The 17,215-nt window shown below is 39.8% G+C and overlaps 1 protein-coding gene across 2 annotated transcripts; it reads right to left on the bottom strand.

Moving 5' to 3' along the window:
* Positions 1-728: 728 nt before the first annotated feature.
* RB195_000499 (uncharacterized protein) lies at positions 729-16,915 on the bottom strand (the record flags this gene model as incomplete). Of its 2 annotated transcripts, none has more annotated exons than XM_064196882.1 (14): positions 729-890; positions 1,540-1,639; positions 2,713-2,868; positions 3,349-3,466; positions 3,521-3,612; positions 4,986-5,111; positions 6,663-6,796; positions 6,881-7,029; positions 7,385-7,478; positions 8,011-8,136; positions 11,669-11,788; positions 13,852-13,949; positions 14,828-14,951; positions 16,781-16,915. In XM_064196882.1, the coding sequence occupies 14 exons, from the start codon at positions 16,913-16,915 to the stop codon at positions 729-731; spliced, it is 1,734 nt and encodes a 577-aa protein (XP_064052763.1). The 2 variants fall into 2 exon arrangements, with proteins under 2 accessions (XP_064052763.1, XP_064052764.1); XM_064196883.1 differs by lacking the exons at positions 14,828-14,951; positions 16,781-16,915 and adding exons at positions 5,230-5,313; positions 9,337-9,369 and having other exon boundaries at positions 13,852-13,929.
* Between the last annotated feature and the right edge of the window lie 300 nt (positions 16,916-17,215).

The raw sequence follows: 17,215 nt of genomic DNA, 5'->3' as shown, positions 1-17,215 counted from the left end.
ATAAGAAGAACAATGAATGATAAAAAAAAGAGGTGGTGGTCCCTGTTGGAATTGCATATATTACTCAAAGTACAAAATAGCTTAAAGGCATCACCACCACGAATCTGAAGTGGTACGGATTTCAGGTGTAGTATTCGTATACGAGATGGGAGACTATGGAGAGGAGGGTGACTTCCTAATTGCCGTAAAAAACGGCCCGGAAGATACGACTTCGGGCGTTCTGGCGCACTATTTTCTACAAGGAGTTCGACTGGAGCGCGCCAGCCTTGTGCGGCACCGCATCTTCCGGGCCGTTGTTCTACGGCAATTAGGAAGAAATGGACGGAATCACCCTCCTCTCCATAATCTACTATCCCGTATACGAATGCTCCATCTGATATCCGCGTACCACCTCAGATTCGTGGGGTGATGCCTTCAAATCTCATCGTCTTACCTGACAGCTAAAGTTGGAGGGAGAAATTGAACAATGGTCCCAATATCGTTGGGTTTTTCTCGACGAGGTTTTCTAGGGACACTTTCTTTTTCGACTTTCTTGGGACTTACGATGACTTTATGTTGTCTGTATAATATTGCCGTTCAGCCAATTCAAGAACCACTTATTTTTCTTCTTTTTCGTGAAACGTGTAAGTATTTCCAGTATGCTTAACCGGATTTCCTCAGAGAATTGTATCGGCTCATGTATGATCTCACTGCTTTTTGTTCACATGGTGTTTGTTTTAAGGATATTACTAATCCTCTGTTAATAATTTGTTATCATAGCACATATGGCAGAATTGATCCAGGCTTCTTGAACCACACCTCTGGTTCACCCATATGACCATCGGTGATCCGACAGGTTGTGTACCAAAGCGTTCTGTGTGTCGGAAGCGCATAAGTACATGTAGTCGGATCTGCAATCTACTCTTTAGAATAAACTAAACTTAGAATATGCAAAATAAATTGATGTATGTATAGTAGAGTCAAAACAATATAAAGCTCGGAGCAGTTGCGTAAGCGGTTGCGCTTGAAGCGGTGCGGTGGAGCGTAGCGCTTGAAATCCATAATAGGGTCAAAACGACATGAAGCGCGTACGCAATTGCGTACGCGGCTTTCCTCGAGCGGTTCGGTGGAGCGTAGCGGCTAGAAGCGTGGTGAAACGGCACCACTCATCGCTGCAGTTTGCGATGGTCCCAACTCGGTTCCAACTGCCGCCGTTTCGAGCGCGTACGTAAATCCTCCCACCAACTACACTCGTGATTCATGTCGTTTTAACCCGACTATAGGTGGAATCCTTGCTGCAGTTCCCGATGGTCCCAACTCGGTTCCAACCGCTGTCTCCACCGAACCGCTTCGACTGCATACGCTTACGCACCGTGTTTCATGTCATTTTGACCCGACTATGCTTGCATTTGAATTTTTTTTTCTGCATAAGCTGCTTACATATTCAAAAGTGCACTTTATCGAAATTTGTCCCTCGACTATCCTTGCCTTCTATTGGTGTGAGACCCAAGCTAAATTACCGCGGCATAAAGTGCAAGACTAAGTAGCGTACCAACTCACTTGTTTGACATCCTGCTCCCTCTGGAATGTTTTCACGCCAACTATAATGTCGAAGTACCTCATGCCTATGTCATAAGAAGAGTTTCGGACATGAGTCCAGCTGAAAGAGACAGTGTATGACACAGATTTCTTAAAATATGCTACTGCAATCATGTGTCAGATTTATATTGTTTGCAAAGCAAGCGGATAGTACCTGATCACAGTGTATCATGAAACTGACGTAGTTTGGAAACCTGCGGGAAAATATAGAGTTAGGATTAGTTAGATTAGGAGTTTGAGCATAGCCCCGGTCATTTCCTTCTAGTCGTTCTGAGAAACGGCGAGAAAAAATGCGCGTGTCCCTACGGGGAGCGTCGGAAAACACGCCGCTCCTATGCACGCGCCGCATCCACGAAATAGTGGTCGATCATCGTTGAGGCTTTCTCAGCAGCCTATTCAAGTAAATCCAATGGATAGGCTGCTGGGGGAAGCGAAGCGTGTGTAAGAAGGGGCGTTGTAACGTACTTCGTAGGGACATACGTTCGTTCCCACGCTATTTTTTCTAGGGCGATTAAGAGGATTTGACCGAGCATCAGCTCATATTCGTAATCTACACCTCGAATTCTATATTTTTTTCCACCAGATTTCCACACTACGTCCATTCCGTGATAAGCTGCCTTTAAGTCGAACTGTTCGCGCTAATTCTTTTATGGAAACTTCAACAAGATCGTCTCCGATCACAAGCCGTTAACCTTATTCCTCTATCAGAGCAAGACAAACGCAACAACCTGACTCGATAGGCGATTTAAATCTTTTTTTATGATCCTACAATGGTGACCCTCAAGAAGTTTCTGGAAAATGTGTAAATGTTTTGTATTTTCTAACAGCTCACATTTTTAATGCGATTGTGAGATTACTTGACTAAATTTTGCAAAGAAAAAGTTAATAGGAGAGGTCATTGAGCAACTGCCACACGTAATCGGAGACAACATGAAGTACCACATGAGAAAATTGAAAACTGTAATTATAGCTCGTTTTTTTTTCTAAAGTAGTTCTTTCGGTGTTTAAAATCGTTTCGAACGCATTTGAAATTTGAGAGGAATAGGAGAAACATCCCCATTTTTTCACCTAATTCGAACCCGATTTTAGGATATTTATTAAAGATTTTTATTAAAGATTTTAAGCACTACTAACTCATCTTCGTTCCGGACTCCTTCTTCTACCATCCGATTCAAGGAGAACACGCTGAGTGTATCAAATCTTTGTGTTACGAACGCCTCCTCCATACATTTGTGTTTGAGCGCTTCTTTTTCGACGTAATGAAACAAGTTGTTGAACTCCACTGAATTTCTGAATCCTCAAATTAAGCAGAATTTTTAAATTTGAACGCAAAGTATATACAAGCTACAACTTATGTCTTATTGATTAATAACTCGGGTTTTACCTCTAATTACATATAGTAGGGTCAAAACGACATGAAGCATGGCGCAATTGCGTAAGCGGCTGCGCTCAAAGCGGTGCGGCGGAGCGTAGCGGTTGGGATCGAGTGGGGACCCTTGCCAGCATCACTTTGTGGTTAGGACAAAGGAAGGACTCTTGTTGACACCATTCCTCGCTTTAATACGCAACGGTCCCACCTGGACCCCAACCGTTAAACCACACCGCGCCGCTTCGAGTGCAACCGCGTACGCAACTACACCGTGCTTCATGTCGTTTTGACCCTACTTTATTCTCTAATAATTCACAAGTAAACGCCACAAAAGTAAATAAAAAGCTAACAATGGAAAATAAACAAAAAATAAACATTAAACTTTATAGTTCTTCACAAACCTATCATATTTTTGTGATTCGATATCTTTGTGATCCATACAAATGCAGAGGTGCTGAGGAATGTTCGCCTGCTCACAAGATCGGTACTGATCAATTGTGTGACGAAGTAGTGACATCCCTGCAAAGGTATACAACATGAAAACACACTAGACTGTCCATTTTATGTGCAAACCTCCTCCGCTGTAACCTCGAATATCGATTGAAAAGTTGCTCATCGCTGCTATATCCATCAGAGTACTGCCAATATCTTTTGTGTTTACAAGACTGAAAATGTACAAGAGTCACAGGGAATCGCTGCACGATTTTTCACGATACCATTACGGGAGTATTCAGTCGGATAGCACTTTGTACTTTTTAAAGTATCAAAGATAAACAGAGCTGAATTAAGAAAATTTTGTAAAGAATGGTTGTTAACTGTACAGATATGCACATGAATTGCGAAAGAAAGTGCAGAGCTGCTAATGAAATATCCTTACGTCCTTTTCCTTATGCTGAAGGGAGAATACCACGAAACTGACGTGACATGGATTTCGAATGGAAAGCTTCTACATGGGACCGTAGATTGCGAAAAACCACGTGGTCCCGCTCACTTCTCCGTCGCCGTCGCAAAAAAAAACGGCTTTTACGACGGGTTGCATTGGAACGCGCCGCAGCAAAGAGTGGGCCCACGAGGATTAATAAGGTCTCCTCACCGGCCTATTCAGGTTAAAGGCATCACCCCAGGTTAAAGGAATCAGAAGTGATACGGATTCCAGGTGGAGTATTCGTATACGGGATCGTAGATTATGGAGAGGTGGATGATTCCGTTCATTTCTTCCTAACTGCCGTAAAAAACGGCCCGAAAGATGCGGCGCATGCACAAGGCTGGCGCGCTCCAATCGAACTCCTTGTAGAAAATACTGCGCCGGAACGGTCGAACCCTTATCTTCCGGGCCGTTTTCTACGGCAATTGAGAAGAAATGAACAGAATCACCTTTCTCTCAATGATCTACGATCCCGTATACGAATACTCCACCGGAAACCCGTACCACTCCAGATTCGTGGGGTGATGTCTTTAAACTAATGAACGTACTGCTGACGGGAACTGAATGTGTACATAGAGGCGCGTTCTAACGCAAATCGTAGGAACTAAGGTGATTCCCATACCGTTTCTTACGACGATCGCGGAAAGATGAGCGGAACCACGTGGTTTTCGGCAATCCATGAACCCGTGCAGAAGCCTTCCATGAGAAATCCATGCCACGTCACATTCATGTCATGCTGCCTTGAATCGGTATTCCTAAGACATTATAAAGCGCAGTCGATAAGAGGTTCCGCTGTGGCTGCACTATGACCGGTCGGAGGTTCGATTCCGTGCCAGCGCCAACCATGTTGTTAAACCTCAAACGACTCTGAACTGAAGTGAACTCGGGGGGTACATCCTAACCGGGCTGATTAACGAAAGACACTGTAGCCACATTATATCTTCACATGATGGATAGACGTAACAGCGAAAGCATCACTCTACCTTCAAGTAGATAAGGTAGAAAATTCTAGAAAGTAAATCTAGTAGTAGAAAGTTTGACCTCTTTCGTTTCACTTACACAAACTTTTCTAAGAATAGGATAAAGTTATTTGTTAGATGATTTTACTCTTACCGATCGATATTATAGTCTATGTTATAGTACTCCATAAAGTACTTCTTCCGAAACTTTTCAGGAAACTTTATGGAGAAAAGTGGAGACCGCTCCTCGACTTTAGCTGTGTATAGATTGGTGCTTGGTCTGGAATATACTGCATTTTGCGATTGCTCCAGAAAATTTTGACCACAGTGAACGAGAAAAAAAAACAGAGTGTGGAACAAAACAGAGACGCAAACTCTAGGATTTTGAGATATCTCACACTCGCGGATTTCCGCCACCGCTAAGCAGGACGAAGACAGCTTTATCGAAAAATCCGTTTCCTTTCAATATATCTAATGAGCTTCTGAAAAAAAAATTGGTGCAGTGGAGAATATTTGGAAATATGGGGATGTTGGGTTCTCTCCAGCAGTGAATAAAGTTCTTGACGTAGTTTAGAAGTAGTATCTCAAAAATCCAAAATTTCTACCTAAACCGAAATCGAATGAATTATGATCACCGACACTGAGTAGTTTACCCACTCCTTGGTTATAATTACAATTCATCTTTAGAAGCACCTCTTCGCACTCAGAAGAGGGTATGAAATGAAAGTGTATCAAAAGAATTAAAGGCAGCATACTACGAATCTGGGGTGGCATTGATTTCAGGTGAAGTATCCGTATACAGGGTCGTAGATTATGGAGACCGGGGTGGTTCCGCTCATCTCTCCCTGAATCACTGCAAGCAGTCGGCCCCTGAATGCTGTTTTGTACGATGCCTTCAATTGCAGCGCGCCACCCTTGCACGCGTAGCGTCGCTTACTGCCTATCGTGGCAGTCCGAATTGATTTTTGACAAATTCCAGGGCGGAGGCGGCGCAAGGGGTGGAGCGTTGCAATAGATGGCGTCGTACAAAACAGCATTCTGGAGGCGGCTGTTTTCAGTGATGTAGGGAGAGATGAGCGAAACCACCCCCATCTCCATAATCTACGACCCCGGATACTCCACCTGAAATCCACACCACCTCAGATTCGTGGTATGCTTCCTTTAACAATAAAATGAGCTCGTGTAGCATAATCGGTGAGAAGTTCGGTTGTTACTGCACGATCGATGAATAGAAGTCGTCTTAAGGCGAACCATGCCCGACACATCAGTTCCTGGCATTCTGCAAATGCTTATGAGTTCATAAACCTCAAACCAATTTACGGTGAAATCGAACGTGTAGGTGCATCCCTTTAGGGATTCAACGTCGTAAACTTTATCTTTTACCATTCAGTAACGGACCATAACAAAATAACAAAATTCAATAGATTGCTTCAATAACCGACATAGCCGGTGTCCCTAACCGTACCTGAGATGATATCCAATTTATGGGCACCAGTTCATCATTCACACGAGTTTAAGGAATTTCTTTGAGAGTTAAAGTGTAAAGAGAGATGCTAAACTGATTCCACCTCATGAGTTTGTATAGAAGAAAATTCTATATGCCCTAAGGGCACTGCGTTTATATAATATACAGGAAGCCTATCTTCGGAGAAAATGTGGTATGATCGAGAAAAAAATATAAAGTAAAAGAATTTTACGTTTTACCCCGCTTTTCTTCGCCGCTAATTTTTAAAACTGCGCCAAATCAACTTTATCGACTGCTGGAGTGAACCTAATACCTAATGTTTAAGCGTAGACGTACATAGATATACGCGTAGATATACACACATACCGTAGAACGTTATCAACTACAGTCAGATAATCGCTATTCGTGACCGTTCGAACTACATGCATTGAAAATTGACATACATCCTTCATATTCAAGAGAATTTTCCACCAATTTTCCAGATATTCCAAGGAAGCCACCTTAATTATACAAAAGTAAAATGATGACCGTCTTGTGGGCGACTGTAATTTCTACGTATAGCGTTAGTCTGTCCATGTACTTACTCTGCCATCCTGTGTGCAAAATCCTTTTGTTCGTGAGTGGCTGAATTCATGAAATGGTCGTAGATCATGATCGACATTGATGCTGATGTTGGAAAGGATTGAGGAAGAGCCGCCTAGCTCTTCACTCACAAAAGTTGTGCATCCTCTGTCTAAATCAATGAAGAATGGAAGTGAAAAAAAATAAATATCTAACATTTCAGATAGGATAATTGAAATTAACTGAGTGGATCCCACAGAATAACCATATTAGAACGCTTCGTAGGACCTTTCTGTATACCCGAATATTCAAATTTCCAATTTCTTTCTATCTATTAGAACCAGTTCTAGCCCCTTTTAGTATCCTAAGCCACTTCTCACATTTAGTACCCAGACATTCTCCAAATGTATTTCTAAAATCACCAAAATATATCATTTCCAGACCGTTATAGTCGATCCTTATGTCCACGAGGATAGTCTTATCCTCGTGGCCTAGGGTTTGCACAAGTAGAAATTATCCATCACTACCTTTCATTACATCCCAGAGAAAAATTTGATTATCCGAATTTGATGCACCTCCTCTGAGTATGGAAAGCACATTTGCGTCCGAATCATCCGATTCCTGCAAAAAGTAGCTAGTGCAATATGTGGAAAAAAAAAACAAAGAATAGCCAGTTAATCTGTGGTGAAACGAAAGAAAAAAGATCGTGGTCCAAAAAGGAGAAAAAAATATGTTACATAATTTAATTGTGTTGCGTTAATTATAAATAGTGTATTAAACAGCTGTGTAGTTGGGCCCAAACTTCCCAGGACTAATGCCCACTTCCCCTCCCGAAAAGCTTGGGCATTCTCAGTCAGGCTCTGCGCATAACCGCGATCGCATATGTACATCCGCAATAAGTTCAGAGTCGAAGCTGAAGCTTATGTTTGCGTGTTTTTACGTCAATAAACCAAAATCCCTATTTGATGGAGTTCTTCTGTAGGAGGATCTTTCAACAGATGCAAAAATCTAAATGTGCAAAGCTAGATACGAATGAAACTCATAGATACACTTACCGTACCTGTATTTATAATTTTTCTTCAGTTTTTGATCGCTTTAAGAGACGAAAAGTTGCACATATAATGATAAAAAATACAAAATAGTCGAATGAAACCTGGCCGTATAAATTGAACGTAAGGAAGCCATTGTCAGCTAAAAATTGCGTTGTTTTCGGAAGACTGCGTTTGAAGTGGTTCAGTGACACAGAGTCGAATATGAGCATTGCTAAAGATGGGAAATCCTGAAAAATATCTTGCATTCGAGGCCGATTTTTTTTTTCAAAACCTAGTTCGAAACCGTTTGAGACTTTCACTAATGTAGACGCTTCGGAATATTCAGGAATCTATCGTATTTGCACGACCAGTAACTATTAGTCACTCACTGTGCTATGCTACAAAAATGAGCAATACAGTAACTGTCCCGAAGAAGTATCACATTGTACGACCTCGATGAAAAATGACGAAAGTTGTTGTAATTGGATTTAAGATATTCTTCAAAAATTGTCATTTTTGAAAAATATCTTATTACGAATTAAAAGTGGCAGAAAGTGTGGCCCTTTTCGAACTTAATTAATTAATTGATTTCACTTTCAACTGATTCCAATTGATTTTTGGCTCTACGATTGTGTGGTAATTAGTTCAAGGTCTCTAGAAAATAATTGTAATCTTAACGTGCGCCACATTCTGGACCAGTAAGTGAGGTTGATGGCGACGACATCTTAGCCCCGAAAGTGATCAGTATAGAACGAATCGAAAGAGCGGAGAAGTTCTTGGAATTCGTAGCAAATAAAGTTTTCTTCTAGCATTTGTCGCGAAAACGAGGCGATGATTTGTTTCAACCCAATAAATGCAGGACACACGGTTCTTCCTGGATTTTCTCAAGGAAATTCTTCTTGCTAATTTCAGTGATATTGCTGCGAATTTCTACATCGGAAGTTTTGCTGAAATTAGGGTTTTCTTAGCCCAACAAAAGGTGAAATATGAATTTAGTGCGAACTACTTATGTAAAGTAATCTAATAAGAATATAATGTGATCAAGAGCACGGAAGTTGGCATTCTGGGTATCAGGATGGCTGAGGAGCAATTATGGTGTTCTGGACGACACATTACCTGGATGAGAGATCTTCTTTGTTCTTGCTAAATACTTTCTTTTAGAGATAGTAGTGGAGTTCAAACTCACTCCCATGAAGGAGACTGGAAAACGTAGATGAAAAACGAAAAACTTTGTCAAAATTTTGAGATAAAGTACTGCACGACGTTTTTAGGAAATTGCCGTAATCCTTGAGATCCCAACCGTGATCGTGCAAAAATTTTTCTAGTGAAGATCAGAGAAATGACAACTTCTTGTTTCTCTACATATTTTCCTATTCTGACGCAAAGCATCGAATGTTGATATTGAACAAACAAACAAACAAACAAGGAGAGAACAATTTTGAACTTACTGGGTCACTCCTGACAAATCTCGTTGTTGAGGCCTGAAATGTGTACATACAAGAAATCATTATTTTATCTTTTCTTCCTGAAATTCTGTTATAACATACATTTTCCCTAGAGCAAAAGAAATTTTCGGATAGGTCACATCACTGAGATGCTCCCTAATAACATGGTAATGGTATCGGGAAGGGAAATTTACAGATTCATGAATGGGAAAAGAATCTCCCGTGAGAATTTCTCTTTGATCCATTCTGTAGTAGCAGGAGAATGATCTATCGATCCATCACACAGTTTGCTAAAAAGAGCTTACTTTGCTGTACAAAACTTAGGTGAAGTTCTAGTGAGCTCTGATCTTTCTTGTTTTTGTTTTATTGCATATTCATGGGTGTCTTGGAATAAATAGATAAATAAGTAAATAAATAAATAAAGCAAAAGAAAAGTTTCTGGCGTTAATCAATCCGCTTGGGATGCGCCCTCACGTTCACTTCAATTCAGAATCGTTTGAGGTTTACGAAGGCCTATACAATGACTTGCGGTGGCTAGCCGATGTGTCAAGTCAGTATTTTTATCCTCCCAGACACATCTGGTACTAATTTTTCGACCCCGAAGGGATGAAAGGCTTGGTGAGCACTAAGGCAGATTCGAACCTCCGATCGATCGCGCAGGAAGCGGAACCTCTAACCGCTACCCTACACCCGTCCCCATAAATAAATAAACAAATAAATAAATAAATCTCGGTCCCTCATCACTAATTTCAATCTGTTTTACACAGTCACAAAACGTCTATGTCTCAGACATTCCTAGTCCCTTGAATAAATTCAAGAATTGAGCTACACATGTGGTCCGGTGAGGTGATGTTTGGCTATACTCACTGCCCCTCTGTTGATTGGGACTCCGCAGAGCGTGGGTGACTCTCAAGCACACTGGTCAGCCTACATTTAGAGATTGGAAATCTTCTAGTGCTTTTTTCTTTCTTGTCAACAATTTCATTTCTCGCTTTTTTTCCATTTCAATACGTGTGTTGATTCATTTAGGATTTTGGGGTAGTTTCCGGTTCACGTAATTCAATTAAGAGGTTAGAGCAGTTTTTCTACCCATCAGACACGGTCGTTGCTAATTTTTTCCCGATTCCGAAATGCAAGTTCTAGTCGCGTAAACCGAACTGGAACGGTGTGGAGACGACAGGAATTAAAATCCATGTTTTTACATCTGCATGGGCACGGAACATCCTATCTTTTGAGGATTTTTCAGGGATGTTTTGAACAATGAAACCGGCAATAGGAAAAGTGCATTGGCACTGCTACAGATAGCCAGTCTCCGAAAAAAGGCTCGATCCATGAGCTCTAGCTCTAGTTCTCTTTCTATAACCTCACTAGTTATCGGACACGCCACATGTATAAGATAAATTCGACCCCTTTTTCTCCACCCGAGAGTACTTAAGAATCTCATCTTCTTCTCTTTTTTTTTTGCTGCCCTGAAAATTTCACAGCGTCGTCACATCGTAAAAAAAAGACGTTTGGAAAAGTGCACACAAATTTTCGCTATTATACGAATTGAGGTCACCGCAAGGAAAAGAGGATTGTACTGCTGACTATTTTTTGTGTTACGCATTCCATCACACATCGATGCCTAAAACATGTCATCTCCACAGGTAAAGTTAGCTGAATTAGGGTCCAGAAAAATGCTAGAGAGCTGATGGACCGTAATTAAAATTGGCTAATCTCAATTGCAATATCGAACTCCTTTTATGTAGATGGAGATGGATTAAAGTGGAGCAGTGTTGTATTTAAAAGATCTAACGAGAAAATAAGTATTTTATTCAAGTTTTTTGCACGGATGTACAGGAACGACAAAATCCAGAAAGATTTCATCGTAATGGTTCATGGTGGTAAGCACCTAAAAATTCCCATATTGTTTTTTTTTCCCAATTTCTATGACCGAAATTGATTTAATCACGCACTATTTGATTAACGAGATTGATTTTATCTTTTTATTTGATTGATGTGAGCTTGAGAAAACCAGCAGACAGCTAATTCTTCCACCACAGAGAACGCATGAATAAATAATGAATTTAGTGATTTTTGGTTTCATGAAATGGAAGTAAGACATCTAAGATCCTGAGAAAATAAGGTTTTATAACATCTCTCAATTTTATACTCTCTCAATTGAATGAATTTAATGAATAAATAAACAAATTATAAATTGTAAATTAAATTAAAGGTAAATTTGCCACTTCTCTTCGAATTAGTTAGTTTAATAGTTAATAGTATTTAGTTATTTAATTAATAGTTATTTAAGTTTAATTAGTTAGTGGTTAGTTTAACAATGAACAACGCTTACCGAACTGATGGGGACGTTAACTAACGCTTTGCTGTAGAATATTTCCGGTTGAGGGGAATTTCTTTCACATTTCACTGCGATTTGATCATAGATGATTGCTGTTGGTTGATTGAACTCTATCTGTAAAAGAAAACTACTGAAGATCAATGTAAGGATATGAGATATCGTATCAAAACGCTTATTGTAATATTCTTTTAGCCTATCATCTCAATCTTAACCATTGGTGAAGCCGATTCGAAAAGTGTGAACATTCAAAAGTGGACCTAAAAAAGGTAAACACTCAAGATAAAGACAACTGAGAAGAAATTCTTATATCTTAAGGCATTTTGAAGACGTTTCCAAGTCATTCCAAATTTTTATCACATCTTATCTTCAGATATTGTCTTTATCTTTTTTTTCCTCAAATCAACTTGCATTTGACTTACAAAATTATCCTCCATCTTCGCCTATTTATTTATTTTATAAAAAGATATTTCTAAATTTAGAAAAAAAAAGTTTTTTTATTACGTCTTTGAATCTGTGGTTAACAAAAACTAACAGCAAACTGCTTAGACTCACTTTTTTTTTCTAAAAAATCACTATTTCGAAATTGAGCTGAGTTGTGTATTTACTTATGTGTCTGTTTTTTTTTTGCAAAGTAGCAGTACTTAGATCTGAAGACGTACAGTATTGCAGTAGACGGTCTTCTTTCTATGCCGATCTTCGGAAAAACGCAACTTACCGTGAGTTACGGACGGAGATACACTTTTGCTCCTAACCTCTACACGTCATTTATTCAGTGGTTCATCTTTTTTTCATTTTTCTTTTGTTTCGTATTGCTGCTATACAGCAGAAATTTTAATATAACAAAGCTTGAACACTATAGAAGCAACATGAAAAAAAGATTGTGCTCAAACAAATTTGCGACATCGCTTTTGTATTAGCAAATACACTCGAAATACCATCCCTGTTCTACTAGTACCGTACACGTACCCTATTCGTCCACCTGAACGAGCTGCCGACTTCACCGGCCTCTCGCACTGGTGACACTCTCTTTCGAAAATATGTATTAATGAAAGCCTGGCTTAGATAGGACATCAGACTTCTTGTGGTTCTCCCTCCGTTCGCCTTCTTTGATCAATAGAAATTAGTGAGAATAGTGACATTTTCTGTAAAACCAAATTTGTGTTTTTTCTTCTAACGACATCTTCGTTTTTTTAAGCATTGATGATGGTTGAAATTGAAAAAAAAATTGAATTTATTGGAATGAAACCATGGTTCTATAGTCTTCTTCTTGAATGCGTCAGTACTACATTTGGAAAGTACTTAGAGAACTTGATTTTACATCTATACTCCTTCGATGTGGCCACTATTTGGAAAATTAACACGGAACATGAAATCACATCAAGTGAACCTCATCGCACCGAAAAGGCTAAGGTATTACCTCGGATCACGTAAATTGTTAGCTACTATTCAAGCAGTCGTTCGCATGCGTGTTTCCAATTTTTGAAGAAAGCATTTTACCCATCTGATAAGAAAAACTTGCAGAGGAATAGACATATGGGAAGTGTATAGAGGTGAAACGCAACACAGCAGCTTTCATAGCCATAAAATGTTCGTTCGTTTACTTCTTGACAAATTCACTTGCAGTCATTTCACCCTACTACTGCACTACAGCACCCATCTTAACCATTATAACGATTACTGGCGTCTCCGCACCATTTCGACACCTCGGGACACGTCCCACTCCGTTTTCTGGCGCTTTCTGGAGTGCATGGCATCATTTCGATGCCATGGGACCGGTCGCATCCCGTAATAACGGTTATTGGCGTCGATGAACCATTTCGCTGGGAATTGGTGAAATGGTGGTGGGACCACCACACCCCTATTTTAACAACTTCTGGCACCGGCGCTACAATCTGGCTCCATTGGATTTGTGTTATTGCTTTCTTGAATTTTGTTACAACATAAACACACGAGGCAGAATAAGTCCGTTTTTGTATTCGCATGGTGGCTACACCCTCAATCAAACTCAAAGCTTTACAGTTTTCATTCTTGTTATTCTTAGTAGACACACAACTCCATGGGTTCGAGAAAATCTGCAGAACAGCAAATAAATATAATAAATTTTGGTCGTTTTATTTTTCGGCGTGTTTTACTAAGTGTTGCCTTAATGGCTAGGAATTTTCCTTTCTAAAACATACCGGAAAGATGTTTCCCAGTTCAAAACCGTTGCTGTTCTTCAACAGTGGCTGATAGAAGCATCTGAAAGATGGGCACATACTGTAAACGCTGTTCATTCCTAGTAAAAGAAATGATTTTCATCATATTGTAGGTTTTTTGTCATTATTAGATGTAACTCTCTTTATTATTCCACTTTCGACGTGTAAGTCCTCTCCTATGGTCGGGTATGAAAGCTCCAGAAATCCCTGCTCATCCAAGAGAGCGACGATATTCGCACGTTGCTCGCATTTAATGACCCTAGAATGCACATAATCAGTTTTTTTCTCCAATAAAACTAGAATTCCAATGGATAGTTCATTTCTGAACATTCATTAATGCTCCAGAAATCCTTGCTCATTTATTTTCTATCACATTTATTTATTTATTTATTTATTTTGCAAAATTTCTTGCATTTTCCTCACTTTATTAATTTTTAAAAGAAAAATTTTGAGAATAGAGTTTAAAAAAATTAATTAGACTCAAAAATTAAAAAAAAAACAGAGGGCGAAATGAGACTAATCAAGAAACAACTCCAACGATGAGTATTTTCATAAAACTCCACATGTAGTTCAGAAAAGTTCATAAATAATAAGAAAAAGTGTCTACTTTCAAGTTTCCAAAACGGGTTTTTATTTTGAAACTTGAGTGTGGTAGTTACTTGTGAGCACTTTTGAAGACAAATAAATAAAATAACTTCACGTTTGCTTCGAATAAAACTTTGCACGTTGTTTCCCAGAGTAATTACTTATAAATAATACGCAATCAGTAGCCATGTCATATTTTTTTTCTTTTTCAAAATGAAAACTGAAACCTTATCCTTTTTGAACTGTTCGGAGAAGAATCGCTTGCAGGAAGCAAAGGCCAAGCGCATTCATTTTCCAATACGTTCGTTACAGCTGTGGAGAAAATTTGGAGATCCGAAAACGAAAGAATATTTTGTTGCGCCATTCAACTTACCATTCGGCTGAGTATAGGTGTAGAATTTGTCGAAATTGTCAGCCGTAGTCACGTAGGTTAGAGATTCATGTTTTCTTGTAAGATAAAACGATACTATCAGAATCAGACTGACGATGAGTAATGACTGCAAAAATCATAGAATTTGATAATAAGTAAATGAGGAATTTAAAAAGAAGTAAGTGAGAGGATATGACTTGACCTACCCCTATCTGAGTACTTGCGGACATAATGGTTAGAATGATCGCCACATGTCAAAATACTCCGTGAAGGTTGTTGTTGAGGTCCATCAGAGCTGCGTCCGTGTTAATATGTCAAGAGGTGGAAAGAAGACAACGTACCTCGAGAGAGGAAAAAAAAAACTAGTCCTGTCATTCCACTGCACTTGCTTAGTCCCTAGATGTTTTTCGTGTTAGGGACGTGAATTCTTGTTTCTTCATAGCATACGTGGCAATGTGAAATTCCCATCAATTTTCTTCTTGTTTTGCATTCCAAACGGTTCACGTTCAGATTAATAAAGGATAAAGGATAAAGTTTCTGGCGTTAATCAATCCGCTTGGGATGCGTCTCCACGTCCACTTCAACTCAGAATCGTTTGAGGTTTACGAACGTGTAACTGGTCTATACAATGACTTGCGGTGGCTAGCCGATGTGTCAAGTCGGTGCTTTTATCCTCCCAGATGAGTCTGGTACCATTTTATCGACCCCGGAGGGATGAAAGGCTTGGTGAGCACTAGGGTGGGCTCGAACCTCCGATCGATCGTGCAGGAAGCGGAACCTCTAACCGCTATACCTCACCCTCCCCTTTTGTTCAGATTAATAAATAAACAAATAAACAAGATGAGTAATGGCAAATAAACCGGATAAACAACGCCTCTATTACCTACGCCTCTATTACGTCAGAATAAAAAGGAATAAAGTCACTGGCGCATCAGTCCACTTGGGATGCGCCAACGCATTTTTTCGGAATTCGTAATCGTTGATGTTTTGGAACCCGTCCTGGCCTATACAATGAGGCCTATACAATTCCTTGTTCCTGCGGGGGCCGGCCAAGAATCAAGTCAGTCTTTTTATCCTTCCAGACAAGTCTGGTACTAATTTGTCGACACCGAGAGATGAAGGGCTTGGTGAGCACTAGGTCGGTTTTGAACCATTGACCGTGCGGCTACAGCGCACCTCTAACCGACTGCGCCACACCCCTCAATGTCGGCATGGTCCTATCGTTCATGGAAGTGCAGACAGCTATCTTAGATGTTCTCCATCCTGGCTATAGAGGCAAAGAGAATTACACAGGAACAAGGAAATATTATTAGAAAAATGCATAAATAATTTGAAAATATGGCTATAGAGACAAAGTGAGAGTTGTCGGAGTCATTGAGTCAAATAGACCATCACGGAAGATGCGTAGAAATTACGAGCCTTCGTACAGTAGGTCACCAATTTGAATAAAAAATAAACTCGTATACAAAGTTTAAAAAACGATGAACTCAATAGTAAAAATTTATGCGGTCTTGTGTGGCAGTCCATTGAGAGGGTTACTTGCGAATTTCGTCCAGGTTGTAACATCAAGCTACCAATCAATAAATGATCAGGCAAAATTACAGTACATTCCATCAACATAATGTTATACTTTAGATATTAGCACATTACATTTTTATTCGGATTTTTATTTACAGAAATCCGCGTGCAGTATAAAGGGCACGACGACGTGCGCTCGGGGCTCCTGCTGGCAATACTTGTATTCAAGCCCCCGTTGGCAATGCTATCACTCAAGGCTCTCGTTGGCAATACGTTCAGGCTATGCAATTGCGGTAACTCGCTTGAATCATAGTATTGAATAGTAAGCGTACAATATCTATTCTATCTGTATATATTTTTGAGCGAATGTGGTGTAGCGGTTAGAGGTTCCGCTTCCTGCACGATCGATCGGAGGTTCAACTCCGCTCTAATGCTCACCAAGCCTTTCATTCCTCCGGAGTCGATAAATTGGTGCCAGACTTCTCTGGGAGGGTAAAAACACTGACTTGACACATCGGCCAGCCACCGCAAGTCCATGTATAGGCCAGTTACACGTTCGTAAACCCAAACCATTCTGAATGGAAATGAACGTAGGGGCTCATCCCAAGAGGTTTGATTAACGCCAGAAAATTCATCAAACTTCAACTTCATAAATCATTTATAAAATCATACTCGACCACATATGAAAAATGAAGCAGTGGAAGTGCAGCCTTGATGAAGAGATCATTCCCACGGAAAAATAAAAAAATGTCTACGTCGTTCAAGATTATTTTTTAAAAAAAAAAAAAAAGATTTTTTTCGGTGGGAATGATCTCTTCGACAAGGCTGCACTTCCACTGCTTCATTTTTCAACTTCATATTTTATTTGTTGTC

Source organism: Necator americanus, chromosome IV, assembly GCF_031761385.1.
Source record: "Necator americanus strain Aroian chromosome IV, whole genome shotgun sequence".
NCBI classification, from domain to species: Eukaryota; Metazoa; Nematoda; class Chromadorea; order Rhabditida; family Ancylostomatidae; genus Necator; species Necator americanus.
Note: the sequence above shows the minus strand (reverse complement) of the source record. Positions and strands in the feature narration are given on the sequence as shown.